Source organism: Mytilus edulis, chromosome 13, assembly GCF_963676685.1.
Source record: "Mytilus edulis chromosome 13, xbMytEdul2.2, whole genome shotgun sequence".
Taxonomy (NCBI): Eukaryota; Metazoa; Mollusca; class Bivalvia; order Mytilida; family Mytilidae; genus Mytilus; species Mytilus edulis.
Genome location: NC_092356.1, coordinates 564,096 through 581,161, shown reverse-complemented (window position 1 = coordinate 581,161; position 17,066 = coordinate 564,096). Strand labels below are relative to the sequence as shown.

The 17,066-nt window shown below is 33.3% G+C and overlaps 1 protein-coding gene and 1 long non-coding RNA gene across 2 annotated transcripts in view; both read right to left on the bottom strand.

The window, feature by feature from the left end:
• Positions 1 to 17,066, bottom strand: part of LOC139501859 (uncharacterized) — a 146,785-nt gene that overhangs the window by 41,727 nt on the left and 87,992 nt on the right. The window contains exons 9-10 of the mRNA XM_071291083.1: positions 15,554 to 16,135; positions 3,541 to 3,665 (exon numbers count right to left, since the gene is read on the bottom strand). Coding sequence (XP_071147184.1) covers positions 3,541 to 3,665; positions 15,554 to 16,135 — 707 coding nt within the window. The remainder of the gene's footprint in view (positions 1 to 3,540; positions 3,666 to 15,553; positions 16,136 to 17,066) is intronic.
• On the bottom strand, positions 6,802 to 13,936 carry LOC139499952 (uncharacterized). The gene is made up of 3 exons (XR_011658275.1): positions 13,599 to 13,936; positions 9,639 to 9,736; positions 6,802 to 8,261 (listed from the first exon to the last, which is right to left on the bottom strand). It is a non-coding gene; the product is annotated as an uncharacterized lncRNA (long non-coding RNA).

Below are 17,066 nucleotides of genomic sequence, written 5' to 3'. Positions count from 1 at the left end.
CCTGTCTTGTGCAATTTTTTGTTTTTGGCGTTTTAACCGAAGCACGTGTGTTATTCATATTCACATTGTCCTTCTGCTCCCGACCCCACGTGCACCATCACCCCAAGAGAAACACATGGATATCTCTTCAATTTTTAATACTGCAATGTCGTTTATATGTTTTTCCCATTTATTATTTTTATTGTATTCGAATAAATAAACGTGTTAAACGCGGACTTCAAAGACAACCAAAAAAAGAATTGTTACGAAAAAATAATTTATTATCGTTCAAATTCAGACTCAAGATAAAAACATGATAACAGGCGACTGTATATTTACATATGACAGTGCTCCATTACTAATGGAGGCATATACAAAAAGATTTTTAAACTGTACAAGTACAAATAAAGATTTGATCGTATCATTGCAATCTTTGCTGTCATTTCATCTGAACAATGACATTCTAAATATTGATGACAGTGGTTGACTGTAGTTTGCTGACAGTCCCACAGTATATAAATATAATTCCGTGCATATTCAGAACAAGAAAAGAATTAATTTGAAAGGAAATGCCTTTTATACTGCAACTAGTTGTGTTTATTTCTTAGTGTCTCTTCAGTGAGGTAAGGGATCGAATCGAACAGTATTTGGAAGGCCATATAATTTACCTCAATTTAGGAAATACTCTTGAATTTCAAAGAGTCGAAATAGGATGAACGAATTATATAAACTGGACGGATAATATAATACAAGCCCAAACGAAATTAATATAAACAAGTTTAAATTGAAAACAACGTTCAAACATTTGATTGCGTTGGATAAAAACCACAATTTGTATACGCGTACATGTAAAACATATTTCCTTGTACAGATGTCTGAATACAGCACACACAACATTTTCCAAAGACAAAAAAAGTGAAAAAAGTAGATTTTAACAAAACGCGTGTATGATATACAAATATGAATAAACGCATCATAGATACCAGGCTTAAATTTTGTTTCGCCAGACGCGCGTTTCGTCTACAAAAGACTCATCAGTGACGCTCTGTAGCCTTCAACAAACAACAAAAAGAGGTATGAAAATTTTAACAAGTGATTTTTTTTATATGATTTTAATAAATATAACGATGTGGTAATTGTTAGCAAAATAAGAAAATGTATCCCCGAGTCCAAATGACATAACAACTCAACTGGCAAATTTGATGTAGTCCGAATATTTATTTGCCAACATTAAGGCTGCAAGATTATATATTTACACTCAGATCAGGGCGAGAATACCTATTTTCAGCCTATCCTTATATTAAAATATAGACGACCCTCCTGCCCCCTCTTTTATCTCAGAATCAACTTTTGACCCCTAAACATGCAAATGTTAATCAACATGTGTTTTTATAAAAGTTTTGGGTAAAAGTCATGCAGTATGACATCAACTGAAACGTGAAAAATGAAAAAAAATACATTTTGAGGTCAGCATGGGGTTTCAACAAGACTTGATTTAAAAGAATTAAAAGTACACACTCTAAATAATGATCAATAAAAGGAAGATTGTTCTCCTTGTCTGAAACGTTTTTTTTGCAAAAGTTTTACTTTCTCTAGCTTCAGTTTTATACAGTATGTCCATCCATTTATAAATACATTTTTACAAATTATGTCCGATGAATTGGTTTGGAAAATTAAGTTAAAATATAAATAATTTGAATCATAATATTTTTGCCTCAATAAAGCCATGTATAATGCATTTTTTAAGAACTTCAAATAGACCGCTCGGTACAGAGTGGAGTCAATAATGAACTGAACTAAACTATTCCAAAAGAAACCCGGCAAAATAGATTTAAGAATAATTTTTTTTTTTCATAGCTGCAAAGCATACGATTAATGTTCATCAAAGCTTTCAATATTCAAATTCGCATTATATAACTGTCTATGACGTATGAAATAAGATAATCGGGAATAGGTAGTTAAATACGGGTATAAGTATGGCATGTATGTTTATTCCCGGTGAGTTTACAGTATATTGACCGTTATGTGATTCGTTTAGTTGTGGATATTGGAGACGTATGCATGAATGATTGTTCAACTGACTTATAATGATTAACAAGTTGTCATTTTGATAATTTTAAAATATATATTTAACTGTTAGAGTTAAAGATACATTTGATTACAAATATATTAGGAAACCTTTTTTAGATTCATCTGACACGTTACATTTTTTATATGTAGTACTTAATGCGTATAAAACAGGTCTGTATGAAATTGCACGTTTCTAGAGCTGGTTCCGAATTTTTTTTGAAAGGGAGAATAAAGAAGTAAATAAATTAAACACGTTAACCAGGAGCATATATATTGATCTACTGTGCCCAACTTTAACCAAAGGAGGGACGAAAGATACAAGAGGGACAGTCAAACTCATAAATTGAAAATAAACTGACAACGTTAACGCCATGGTTAAAAATGAAAGAAGACAAACAGACAAACAACAGAACACATGACACAACATACAAAACGAAAGAATGAGCAACACGAACAAGGGATCATCCCAGGTACTCTGGAAGGGTAAGTAGATCCTGATCCACATTTGGCACCCGTCGTGTTGCTTAATTTAGAACAAAATTAACCAAATTATATTTTTACTGTAAAAACCTTTTAAGCATGTTTACAGTTTATTTATGACTGATACAAATGTTCATGTTGGGACAGTTATTAAATAATTGTTAAATATTTTCAAATGGTTACTAAAGTTGTAAAACAACTGTGATAACCTTTTTTTCGTCCTTTAAACAGTTTATTTATGACTTTTGCAACGTTTTTCAAGGTAGAGGCAAGTAGTAAATTAACTGTTACAACTTTAAAATAGTATAACTATATGACTGTGACAACTATTTGTAGATTGTAGCCGTCGATTTAAGTTAGAGACAAAATATTTCTAAAGTCGGAAATTTACAAAATAACTGCAACAGTGACATTTAATAACTGTTACAACTTTGACAAATATTATCAGTCGTAGAATGACTGTTAATGTTATGGACAGTTGGTTTTTTTTTCGTCCAGTAGTGATACGTATAGATTATTGGGTTTTCTACGCATTGATATCGTAAAATATCAGCCGCGAGCCACAATGTGAACTTTTTTGGAGAGTGAGCGAAGCGAACGTGCTAAAAGGTTTCACACTGTATTAAGCGGCAGATATTCTACGATATCTATACGAGGAAAACCCGGTTATCTGCTTATAGTTCTATTACTGGTATTTTTCCCTCTCCTCTCGCATTGTGACGTCGCTGATAATGTCTGGTCTCGTTTTGAAGTCGTGATACGAGAATTACTGAGCGACAGATCAGGGTGATATAGGGGTAGGGAAGGACGATAACATACTGCATTGGGTTTCCGATTTGCTGTAGGTCTTGCGATGACCTGTAAATATTCACTTCGTTGTTCTTTAGTCTAAAGATAGATACTTGGTTTGAAATTATGCCATACCTTATTTTGACGTTCAGATTAAGAACAGACAAGTCGTATACAAAAAATCAGGTAAAAGAGGGAAACATCGTTCTACAAATGTATTACCTCGTTATATTTATCCTTTCCGGTGAAAACTAATAGAATCGGAGGATCAAAGTGCCCATCTTTGACTCGTTCTGTGTCGCTCGTTCGATGGCAGTGGATAGAATCAAACCAAAAATCAACATACTCTGAAACATTTCAACATTGTTAAATACATAAATACATTTCCTAATAGATAACAGGCTCTTAATTTTTTTATGACAAACAGACGCAAAGGTGATGCTCGAATCAAATAAGAAACAAAAAGGAAGAGAAAGAACGAAGTTGAGGTCCAAATATTAATATTAAGTCTTACATATATAATATTGCTGATTATATATGGCATTTATGTATAACAATATATATTCAAATTAACGGTGTTAATTGGTTTTTTTAATATACGCAGCGACGTTAAGGGCGTTTCGAAAAAATTCCCATTTTATACACAGGAAAAAGCATATTGAACTCAAAGTTAGTTTTGTTTGCCTATAGGCCAAAAATGCACGTTAAAAGCGTAAACAGAGGAGAAAATATCTATTCTGAATTGCATTCCAAACTTTTATTTATAGAAAAATATAAATACATTGGTGTCACGTGACTTCAAACTGAAAGTAATGACATTTCCCAAATAAGTCAAAAGGGCAGGTGCAAGATGAAATCGGATCGCCCTGGTTTTGGGCTCCCTGTAATCGGGATAACTTATTTTACTAGAAAAGTGCTGTGCCTAGTTTGATAGCAGGGGTTTTGTAAATAAAAAACAATAAAACGTGGAGAATTTTTTCGATTTATTGACTTTTTGGCACTTCGGGTTCTGAAATTTCCTTTAAACGAACGCTATATAACTAGGCACAGCACTTTTTGGAAAATTTGAAATGTCGCCTTTCTACCAATACCAGAATCAAGTGGGTTGGTATAGTTCTTGCACCTGCCCTTTTGAATTAATTTAACATGTCGTAGCATTATCGTCTTGAAAGGCGAGAGAAAAACGTTTGAATGACGCGGCGGAAGTCGGATCGGCTGACGGAAAAACTAAGTGTTTTTTTTGTACTCGCCGTCAAGCGTTTCATAATAAGCCTACGTCTTGTTTGGGCAGATAAACACATATTCTGTTATTGCTTGCTTAATTTATTGAAGTTTCAAATTCATAATTGTTTCTATTTCAGAGAATATTTAATTGTGATAGGCAGGACTTTCATAAAATAGAATATTTACATCTTCTTGCATTCCATCTCTTGTGCAAATGGCAGAGGTGCCACCCGTGGGATTTAGATGGGCTCTGACCCCTTTGTGTGTGAACCCGTTATGTCGCACTTAATTAATAACTTCCATTATTGTTGGGACATGCACCCCCCTTTTTTGTCCAAGTCCGGAATCCACATCTCGGGTCCTAGTGATGATCTCATTTTGCAAGTGCAAGTATATTGGGAACTATTATCATTTTAATCAAAAAAGTGGGGTTTTTACAAACTTTATACCAAAATTCAGGATTTATTTTTTGCTCTTTGTCATTAATAATATTTAATTAATAAACATAAACTCCTACCTGCATATAAATATTCAGATTTACTAGTTGAATATCTCCTGTTACTCAAGTGCGCCTGGTATCAATTTGTAAAACATGATAGGGAGGTCTTTTTGAATTTATTCTGTAGGGACTAGGTGATTTTTTTGCATCACTGAATATGAATTTTCACCAGTCGCCAGGGCAGTATTTTTTATGGCTTGCTTTTTTTTTTAATGATGTCCCTAGTGAATTTCTACATTTTCTTGGACAGAATCTTCCTTTTCATTCCATCTTAAAAAACAATATTTTACTAATTCTAACAGTCTTACAGTTACTTGGTAACTTTTTTTTCTGACCTCCCATTATTAATTTAATTCTGGTTGAAAGCACACAAAAGCATTAACAATTCTGTTTTCCTCGAATGAGTATACGTAAGTTTGAATATTTGCACAAACGTATCTTTTTTTGGGGTATTATTAAAGGATTAGAAGCTATGGCGTTGAGTATCTGATACTTAAAAAAAATGTTCCTTGAGCTCTCATGGTTTCCATGTATGCATATACAATGTATAACTAAAAGTAAATTTTAATCGCATCTGTGAAAAAATCCACATCCGATTAGTTTCAGATACTTGTACATGTATATATGTACCTATGATTCAATCAGCAACCTTGAGTGACACATACATTTACATGTATACATTAGCCAAAATTTTTCAACCTGTAGTATATATTTGTACCAAGAAGTTGGAAACAGTGACCCATTTGTTCTGCCGCTGATTTCATATTAAATTCCTGCCTACCAGCAGGCCAGTGTCAACCAATACAAACGGACAGCCAAGAAAAAACTAAAAGTGCTTACATGTACATGTACGTCTCATTCAGCACAATCATTTTTTTTTCATTATCAAGTGCCATTATATTTCAAGGTTCATATTAAACATGATAAAATCAGAAAACTGATTTCCCCATCACCTGCTGAGATATATTGGAGGCTACTGAATGGTACTTTTTTTCTGTCAGAATAAAAGAAATTCTATGTACCAGTACATGTACATAATACTTTTTTTGTTCTTCCCTCTCCAGGATTATATAATGTACATTATATATTATATATGTATCATTGTTGAAGGCTGTACGATTACCTAAAATTGTAAATTTCTGTGTCATTTTGGTCTCTTGTGAAGAGTTGTTTCATTGCCATTGGCAATCATACCGCATCTTCTTTTTTAAGTACATGTACATGTATATATAATATACACATTCAGAAATCAATAAATTAATCACAGTTCTTACAAAAGTTTCAGGTGAATGAATCATGACATAGGGGATAGGACAAAATAGTCAGCATGGAAATTAAAATGACATACATGTATGAATGCTTTAATGTATAAAACTACTGCCTTCCATGCCTACCAAATATTATTGACAAGGGTACCATCAGTGGTTAATCTTTACCTGACCTAATCACAATCATGACAAAAAGTAAAATTACTTAATTGTTAATCAAAACTTCATTGACAATTATACCACATGTTGTTATCTTTAAATCAAAATTCTAGCTGTATTACAAAAATATGCATGGAATTTCAAAAAAAGAAGAAAGCAATTTCTGTCTGTGTTGGGGTCATGCTGTCTCATTGCCATACATCACATCTTATGCAAAACATGCTATATATAAGAATCTTTAGTCTACTAATACTGTGAATATTCCATCAAGTTTTCAAGTTTATATAATTATAATGTATATCCTTCAAATAGACTAAAAAAAGTGCGAGTAAATTTAGTCCCAAGATAATAATAATTTATATTAAACAATGCCAGGACAATAAACATGATAAATGTGAGATTTATTATTGCAGTTACAGAAGATCCTGGATACAAATAATGCATTGTAATACCATCATTTAAATAAATTTATATTTTTTTATGCCAAACATTTACAATTATCATGTCATTAATTTATGTCATTATATAAATAACCAATTTTAGTTTAGACAAGAACAAGAAATGAAAACATTGCATTTTCTGATTTCCAAGTATAAACAAGCTACATGTATGTACATGAGATACACATCTTCATGTACAATACATATATACATGCATGTACAAAATGGAAATACCCATAATTATTTTGTTCAAAATTAACCATTATGTGGCTGTTATACAGATGTTTTGCTCATTATTGAAGCCCAACATCAATATCATACGACTTTCAGATGAACAACAACTGCATGATTACAACACTGTTTTATGCTTTTGAACTTTTTGTACACCTACAAATGTAGACCTGTATTCAGTGTTTATATGAAATGAAATAGAAAAATTATAAATCATGATAAAATATGATTTTCTTGTTCTCTCATGTCTCTGCAGGTGGCCAATACATGTATATAAACAACTATTTTTTCCCTGATGGAGAGTTGTTTCATTGGCAATCTGAGTGAATCAATTTTTTTTTATATGCCATATTCTTACTTTTATCATTACATGTACATGTAACTCAAATTAGTGGTGTGTCAGTGAATTGTATGCCTACATGCATATATGTATATCGCATGTATATCTGTAGGTAGGATTTATGTTTAAATCAAATAACTTTATCTTATAATTACTCCCTGTCATGCCTGTAATTGCCAAAAAATAACTAAACACTCATATTAAAGTCTGATAAATAAATATATTTCCTTCTTTCAAATTCATCTGAATGTCATACATGTCATATGTTCATCTGTAGATCTCTAATAAACTACTTGGTTAGATATTGCATATTTTTCAAATATTTCACGAAAGAGACCACAAATTAAATCCATGAAACTGTTGCAACACCTTTTTTTTTAAATGTAATCCTTTTTAGAACTCCAATTGTAAGAAATATACAAAGTCTCCAAACTGCCTGTATTTAGAATTCATTTCAACTGAGGAAAAAGCTCTCTCCGATGGTAAACATCAACTTTAATGATCACGATGATGAAAAAGAAGCTAAACTGTTCACTTAAATATTCCTCTGTCTCACTGCCTCAAAACACTAAACTCCAATTCAACTGGGTCTTGAAACAGCAAATGCTTCTGCTTAGTACATGATATACATGATATAGAATTGCTGTCTTTTTTCTTCTTTTCATTGAAATATTTGGTGGCTTTCCAAACAAATTTTAATCAGATTTTCGGTATTAAATGGTCATGATGAGTTATAAATAAGTAACTTTCTTCTGCTGTCTCGGTACAGGTGATCATCATTGCTGAAATATGAAAATGCAAATATAATGTACATGTATATATATTTAAATGAAATGTTTAACATGATATTTATGATTAAAGTATTAAAAAGTAAGTGCAAACATATTTCTTCAAGAAGTTACTGTTAAAATGCAAACAACATAATTCCCTGGTCTTTATTTAATAACATGAATAATAAAATTGAGAAAGGAAATGGGGATGTGTTAAAACAACAAAAACCCGACAATAGAGCAGACAACAGCCGAAGGCCACCAATGGGTCTTCAATGTAGCGAGAAATTTCATTAAACATTTGAACAAGGATGTAATTTTTCACACACATTTTAATAAGGTGCACTACTTTGATAAAACTTTAAAATAAAATGAGTTATATTTATTGAGATCAGAATGTGAGTTCCATTATTGCAATATCCAAAATGCAAATTTGCTATATAAAACATTACAATAACTTCTGAATATACATCATACATGTACATTAATATTCTTACAATGTAAGAAAACAGAAATTTATTTGCACAAATTAAACAAGAATGTGTCCCCAGTACACGGATGCCCCATCCGCACTATCATTTTCTATGTTCAGTGGACCATGAAAATGGGGTTAAATCTCTAATTTGGAATTAAAATTAGAAAGATCATATCATACAGAACATATATACTAAGTTTCAAGTTGATTAGACTTCAACTTCATCAAAAACTACCTCGACCAAAAACTTTAACCTGAAGCGGGACAGACGGACGGACGGACGGACGGACGAACGAACAGACGGACGGACGCACAGTCCAGAAAACATAATGCCCCTAAATGGGGCATAAAAAACACTCACTAGCATATACAGTAGTTGTCTTTTGTTTATGTAATATATATGTGTTTCTTGTTTTTTTTTTATATAGATTAGACTGTTGGACTTGGTTTTACCGTAAGAATGGTTTTACACTAGTAATTCTGGGGCCCTTTATAGCTTTAAGTTCAGTGTGAGCCAAGGTTCCTTGTTGAAGGCCGTACGTTGACATATAATGGTTAACTTTTATAAATTGTTATTTGGATGGAGAGTTGTATCATTGGCACTCACACCACATCTTCCTATATCTATAGACTATCAACCCCTCCACATTCTGTATGCATGTGCCTGTTATTCAGTGGTTGTCTATGATGCTGTGTTACATATTAGACTGTTAGTTTTCTCCTTTGAATTGCTAAAAAATACATTTGCAATTTAGGGGCCTTTTGTAGCTGAATATGCAGAATGGGCTTTGCTCATTGTTGAAGGCCATACAGTGACCTATAACTATAGTTGTTAATTTTGGTGTCATTTGGACACTTGAGGAGAGTTGTCTCATTGTACAAAAGTTAGCTGATTGCAGGATAAAACAATTTACCTGTGTATAAAAATAAAACTCTCCAATTTCAAACCATCACTTTATATTTCATCAAACCTGGAATGGCATACTAGTGTATCTTGTAATTAACAGGTAAGCTGAAAGAAAAGGTAATCATTTAATTACAAACAGATACTTTTTTAAATATTAGGAACATAAACATGTGTATAATGATTCAAATAACTGTTAAATAAAAAAATAACGTCTGCCACGTGCACACAACCCTTATTAGATCGCAGGATTTGCTTCATAGATACATGTATAATGCCCATTTTTTCTTGGATTTCTAGAATTATACAAAATAGAGATCTGCCATGAACACCTTGTATCACCAGTACAGCGGATATAGTTAATACTTACCAGGGGTGGATCCAGCCATTTTAAAAAGGGGGGTTCCTAACCCAGGACAATGGGGGGGGGGGGGGGGGGGGGTCCAACTACATGTCCCCATTCAAATGCATTGATTGTCCAAAAAAAAAGGGGGGTTCCAAATTTTTCATGTATATATGGGGTTTTTTTATATTTTATTCCGAAAAGAAGCGTTGTGTACGGTGTTTAGCTGACCACATAAATCTGTCTGTATGGTGCACAGTCATTGATAGTTAAGTTGCTGCACACCGACACAAAAATATTATTTTCATACTCGTTTTTTAACCAAAAATGTTCAAGGAATGAGTAATCACAGGTCGGTTTATGATTGGTAACTATTACTTTTGTCCTGTTTTAGCCTTCTTTAAGGTAAAACATGTAAATGTCTCGACAATTATATGGAAATTGAAAGTTGGTGTTGACATACACAACTATTTGCGCATTTACAAGTTAATTGTTCCTATATATATATATTAGAATATAAAATATGTCTTTAATATAAATATGAAAAAATCGATGCGAAAATTATTTTGGAGCAGGAATTTCAGATGTTGAAAACTGTGCACTGAATGTTGATAAAACAAAACAAAGATTTCGTTACCATGTCAGTTCAAAAACGATCATGCCCGCTTGGTTAGTAACTATATCAACTGTACGATGATACACAGTGATAATTGGCAAAAAAAAATACATGTACATGTATACATGGTATATGTCTGTTTACAGTTACTCGACTGACCCTAATTTGAGCGCTGACTCAAAGCTATTTTATTCCTGTCATTAAGTGAAAAATTTATAAAACTCGTGTCAAAAGCGAAGTAAGGGTTGCCAATAAATTTAATCAATTGCCTGATACATCCCAATGTTCACAATCGTGAATATGACAGCTGTTCTAAGGAAACTTGCAACTCGTGTCATAAAATAAAAACTTCACCCCCAGTTTTCCAACCAATAACCAAGGGAAATAATCCAATCATTAAAAATACGAGTAAACTCGGCCCATGGACAACTGAGACCATGGCACAACTCAAAATCATGCACAAAAAAGGAAAAGAAAAAAAATAGTAAAAGTGAAATACTGACCTACCTACCCTATATATATTGATGATATACATGTAAGATTGTAACCTTAAACAGACAGACTGACATGGCCATATATACAAGTGTGGTCATTTTAGCTCTTCTTTATACATGTCTTAAGTCAATTTTCATGATTAACTAGAAATACTGAAATCACTGCCCGTAATAGCCAGCCCCTCCAAAATATAAAATCTAAAACAAACACCTGAATCTCTGTGAGCTACTGCTCACTAATAATATTCCAATACCCTTAAAGTATAAGGTTAACAGAAAGTTGTTGAGTAATGAATCTGAAAAAGCATGACACAGTATAACTGACTCTGACATGCATGTATAAACTCTGAAGCCAAATTTCAGAAATCCTTGTAACATTCCTGCAAACAGTGCTATGAAAATATTCATGGGACGGACTGACCTAAGGATATACAGACAGTAGTAAAACAGTATGCCCCAACTTTTTAAATACTAAAAGTGGTGCCGGGGTACATGTACAAATATAAAAAAAATTGCCAACAGTGGCACAGTTCATAGATTATTTTTTGAATAATATTAAAATCCCATAAAGAGAATGAGTAAAATCTAAAAATATTCATTGTATAAAAAATCATAAGGGATCATTTCAGCAAATTTTCATGAAAATTTGTTCAAACGGTTTAAAGTCATTATTTGAAAAACGCGATAATTTCGACCCTTTATTACGAATAATGTCCCTATACATGTAGTACTCAAAAAACAAGATATAAATTATATGTTATAGAAATGTGAGAATGGAAATGGAAAATGTCACCAATGGGCAGGGGCAGATCCAGTTATTTTAAAAAGGGGGGTTCCTAAACCTGGACAAAAAAAGGGGGGGGGGTATTTGTGTTCCTGATGCCTGGTTTGTATAACTGTTACAAATGAACACTTTCGTGTTGTATTTTATTTTGTCTCAGCGGCTTATGGTAGACTTACTTTCAGAGCAATAAGAATATGAGACGCCCTTAATCTACAGGTTCCTACAAAGAAATGTCTTTCTCTGTTAAGAATTTAAACAACTTTCTTGCAAGCAGGCTCCCCAAGAAAATTTTATAACTTGATATAGGAAGATGTGGTGTGAGTGCCAATGAGACAACTCTCCATCCAAATAACAATTTAAAAAGTAAACCATTATAATGGTGAAGTTGAAATCATCCCTTCGTAAATTTTACGGACGCCATCACGAGTTGGTTGACCGTTATGGAATAACCGTTTCACAAATGATATCGGATATGTTCCTTACGTCGTAACTACAATCCCCTTCTCTTTCATGAATTTGACCTACCGAATTAGACTATTTACTGGATTTGTAATCACATAAGCAACACGACGGGTGCCGTATGTGGAGCAGGATCTGCTTACCCTTCCGGAGCACCTGAGATCACCCCTAGTTTTTGGTGGGGTTCGTGTTGTTTATTCTTTAGTTTTCTATGTTGTGTCATGTGTACTATTGTTTTTCTGTTTGTCTTTTTCATTTTTAGCCAAGGCGTTGTCAGTTTGTTTTAGATTTACGAGTTTGACTGTCCCTTTGGTATCTTTCGTCCCTCTTTTAAAGTACAGCCTTCAACACAGAGCCTTGGCTCACACCGAACAACAAGCTATAAAGGGCCCCAAAATTACTAGTGTAAAACCATTCAAACGGGAAAACCAACGGTCTAATCTATATAAACAAAACGAGAAACACGTATATATTACATAAACAAACGACAACTACTGTACATCAGATTCCTGACTTAGGACAGGGGCAAACATTTCCAGCGGGATTAAACGTTTTAATGGATCCAAACCTTCTCCCTTTTCTGAAACAATAGCATCCCTTCTGTTTAACGGGATATATACATGTATAGCTTAAAAACACGAAATCCCTGGCTTAAAAATACAAAATCTGGAGGTCCGAAAATTCGAAAAAAGAATTCCCGGATCCTGAAAGGGTCAATCCCCAAATCCCAATCTAAAAACACCCGGTCCCAGAGTCCTGATAAAGGTCCTATCCCCCCTCATAATTATTTGGACTAGGGGAGGGGTACAACATATGTTAAGCTCCAGATTACGTGTTTCAGGTTCCTTTTGAGCAAGTATGTATGCACCCCTGTGCTCCAAATTAATAGCTCCACGATATCATTATTATTTGGATTAGAGCAATATGTACCCAACCAGGAAATTAATGACAGGTACTGAGGTAGGCAGGACACCTGCGAAACGATAATTAGAAACGAATTTCGGGGTAAACGATGAGAATGGGCCCTTGGTATAATGCTGGGAACTTGTTTCATTCTTTATCTTGTTCATTTATTGACGAGACTCGAAAGATAACTTGAATTTCAGCTATTTGTTGCGGTCTTGTTTTGTTTTGACCACGTGTATGTCATGCTTGCCCTCATTGGACTCGTTTTTATCTAATAGTATACAGTTTTTCGCCATCTGGGGCGAATGAGAAACACAACAAGCAACATATGTTTCATAATAAATACATGTCTTGTGGCTCACACTTACTTTTCTGGCTAGATTTTCACGTAGAAGTGAAAATAATTTTCGCTGTAATTTCTTTCCATTCTGGAAACTGCAAACATCTATTTGACGTCGATCGTCTTCTCATTGGTTGATCCGATGGGTCCAAAAGCCGACAATCTCGCCAAGAAAAACAGCTATTGTAACTGTTTTCATAATAATCCAGGCACAAACATACAATATTTGTATTTCGATAAATAAATTACATCATATTAATAGCCGTTTTTAGTTAACAGGCATGTATGTAATTTGATTTCATACATTTTCATCGATAGACGCAGCCTCCGCCATTGATGAATATATGAATAAATAATGAGGTCCTTACGGGGTTATCTGCCCCTGAAAATATCTTATGTAAATCGCCTTAACATCGCTGCGTATACCTCCTTCAATCTTTGTGAACGAATATTTTGAAGAATATTTATACTTTTCCGAAAAATGTGCGAATTAGACCTAAGGTAATATATTCCTATGATAAACATTTTTTTAGTATTGACAACAAGTCATACTTTTGTAAACAGCTTTTTCATTAATACATGTATGTCAATATCAATGACAAATCATGTCAACACAGAAGTACTGACTACTGAGCTGGTATAACCTCGAGTGGAAAAGATGCCAGAGTTTTAAGATTCTACGCCATATTTGCATTTTGACTAAAAAGAACCTTCATTGCAACAATGTTATGAGGCTTTCTGGAATAGTTTTGATAAATGGGCTTTAACATTACTACTTGATTCAAAACGTTATTTACTAGAATGGTGTATGGCTTCGCAGAACATACATTTATAGAACTTTTCAAATGTTCAAATTCAAAAATAAATAGAAGCATGATCGATGTAATCTACATTGAATATGATATAAAGATATAGAAAGTAGTAAAAAGAATGAGTTTGCTTAAATAGTTTGTTTTGCGAGTTTATGATGAAGTTCCATTGTTGTATATACCACACCTCTTTTGTCGCATTGATTATTCCACTGGTATAATTTAGCAATTTTCTTCCATAAGCGTTAAAGTCATTTGAGCAATGCGAAAGTTTCATATACTGATAAATGCATTTAACATGTTTAATCTTTCCATAAAAACTGGTGTCGTAGATCTTCATGCATAAACACATATTTAAAGAGGCCGTACGGTGACTTATAGTTGTTAATGTCTGTGTCATTTAGGTCTTTTTATATTATATAAATTATGCCTCATTAGCGATCTGTAGCTGGTAACTGGATAATATAAACTGTGCAAACACTCCTGAACTAACAGTCTGTATGTGCCTTTCCCAAATCAGAAACGTGCAGGTAAGTGATTGTCTTTTTCTATTTGTTTTTCGCCAAAAAAAACTTTGGTGGGTAGTTTTCTATTTGTCAATTCTACCACATCTCTTTATCTTAATATGTCTTATAGGTATGGGAAAACGCATACACATAAACGATTTGAATATCTTACATCAAAAGAATATCTTTTAAATTATATTGTTTGTAGATATACTAGTAGTTCATTTAATTGATTTGAAATTAATCTGGTTAACATTTATTTTCTGTATTTCAAGGATAACTCCTTCTTTATACAAAGGAGCTGAATAACTACTTCCTATACAATAAAACAATAAAATAAGGGTTAAGTTGCACATAAGTATGTTTTAGTTTACACGAACGTGATTGTAATTGATTAAAATATTACTCCGTCTGTCCTCATTTATAAATACAGTATCTTCTCTTTGTTTCGAATGTCTTGTTAGGTTTATTGTTTTTTGGCTTTTGGTTTATTACATAAAATACAATGGTGATAACAAATTCCGTTACTTTGGTCTGTATCTTGGCAGGGTGCAACAAAACATATACACATTTACTGATTTAGTATACCTTCCTTTTTTTTCTTTTTTAATATCTATCACATTATTATTTTGCTATTGTACTTGTATTACTCTAGTATGAAAACGTACCTCCAATATGCTGAAAATCTGAGGAAAACTGATTTAAACCTTGTTTATGTATGTCGTCCTGCATATCTGCAACTACAAGGTAAACTGCGCTACTGGTAAGAAATGCTTGATGTGTTGCATAAAATTCTTTTTGTCCTGCAAAGTCCCATAATTCACATAATGCATAATGATTCGAAGGAGTAATACCAGTTAATTTGGAAAAAACATGCGACATCAAATTCTCGGGCATTACCAATGTTAAAGACTCATTCTTATCTTGACATACCTTAGTGTCGGTCGTGCTGTCTTTTTTATTAGTAGACAACTCATCAAAATTACTTAAATGTTTATATTTTGTCTCATCAACCTGCATATTTTTGGTGTCTCTGGCTTCAATGCTGTCAGCAGGTGTCATATCTATTGGGAAATCTTTGTTCACTTTAATTGACTTATTAGCTAGTGTATTGCTTTCCCCGTTTAACGACTGCCTAGATTTAATGTACATGTTTTTTCTGTCAGCAGTATCTTCGGTAGTCTCAATTTTTATGTTCCCATCGGACATAAGTGCTCTTTTGATTCGGTCCTTCTTGTCATCACCTACATCTGACAGAAAAAGAAAAAGAAATTATTTTATAACAAGTTGCAAGACAATTAATTAATTCTTTTTACAGTTACCGTACAATCCATACGGGTCGGAATCTTTTTAATTTTTTATTCATTAAATACTTATCATAGGTACCAGGCTTACAATTTAATACGCCAAACGCGTGTTTCGTCTATATTAGACTCATCAGTGACGCTCTGATCAAACCAGTTAGAAAGGAAATCCAAGTATAAAGTTGAAGAGCATTGATGACCAAAAATTCGAAAACGTTGTGCCAAATACGCTAAGGTTAGATATGCCTGGAATAAGTTTATCCTTATTATTTCGAATAATTCATACTTTTGCAAACTGTAAATTTATAAAAAATACCATATAATTGATATTCATGTAAACAACAAAATGCTGATTTACTGGGCTGGTGATACCCTTGGGGACGAAACGTCCACCAGCAGTGGCATCGACCCAGGGGTGTAAATAGTTATCAATTGAACCACGCTTACAATTCAATGCGCCAGGGGTGCGTTTTGTCTACATTAGACTCATCAGTTAAGCTCAGATCAAAAGAGTTAGAAAGCCAAAACAAGTACAAAGTACGTAGAGCAGTGATGACCAAAAATTCCCCTAAAAAATTGTCAAAGACGGCTTAGATTATCTATACAGGTAATAAAAAAATTCTTAGTATTTCGAACAATTCACACTTTTGCAAACTGTTAATTTACAAAAATTACCAGATAATTGATATTCATGTCAACACTGCAGTGCTAACTACTGGGCTGGTGATATCATCATGGACGAAACGTCCACCAGGAGTGCCATTGACCCATAGGTGTAAATTGTTATCAAAGCTACCACGCTTACAATTTAATACGTTAGACGCGTGTTTCGTCGACATAAGACTCATCAAAGCTGTACACCGAATTATTGACACTT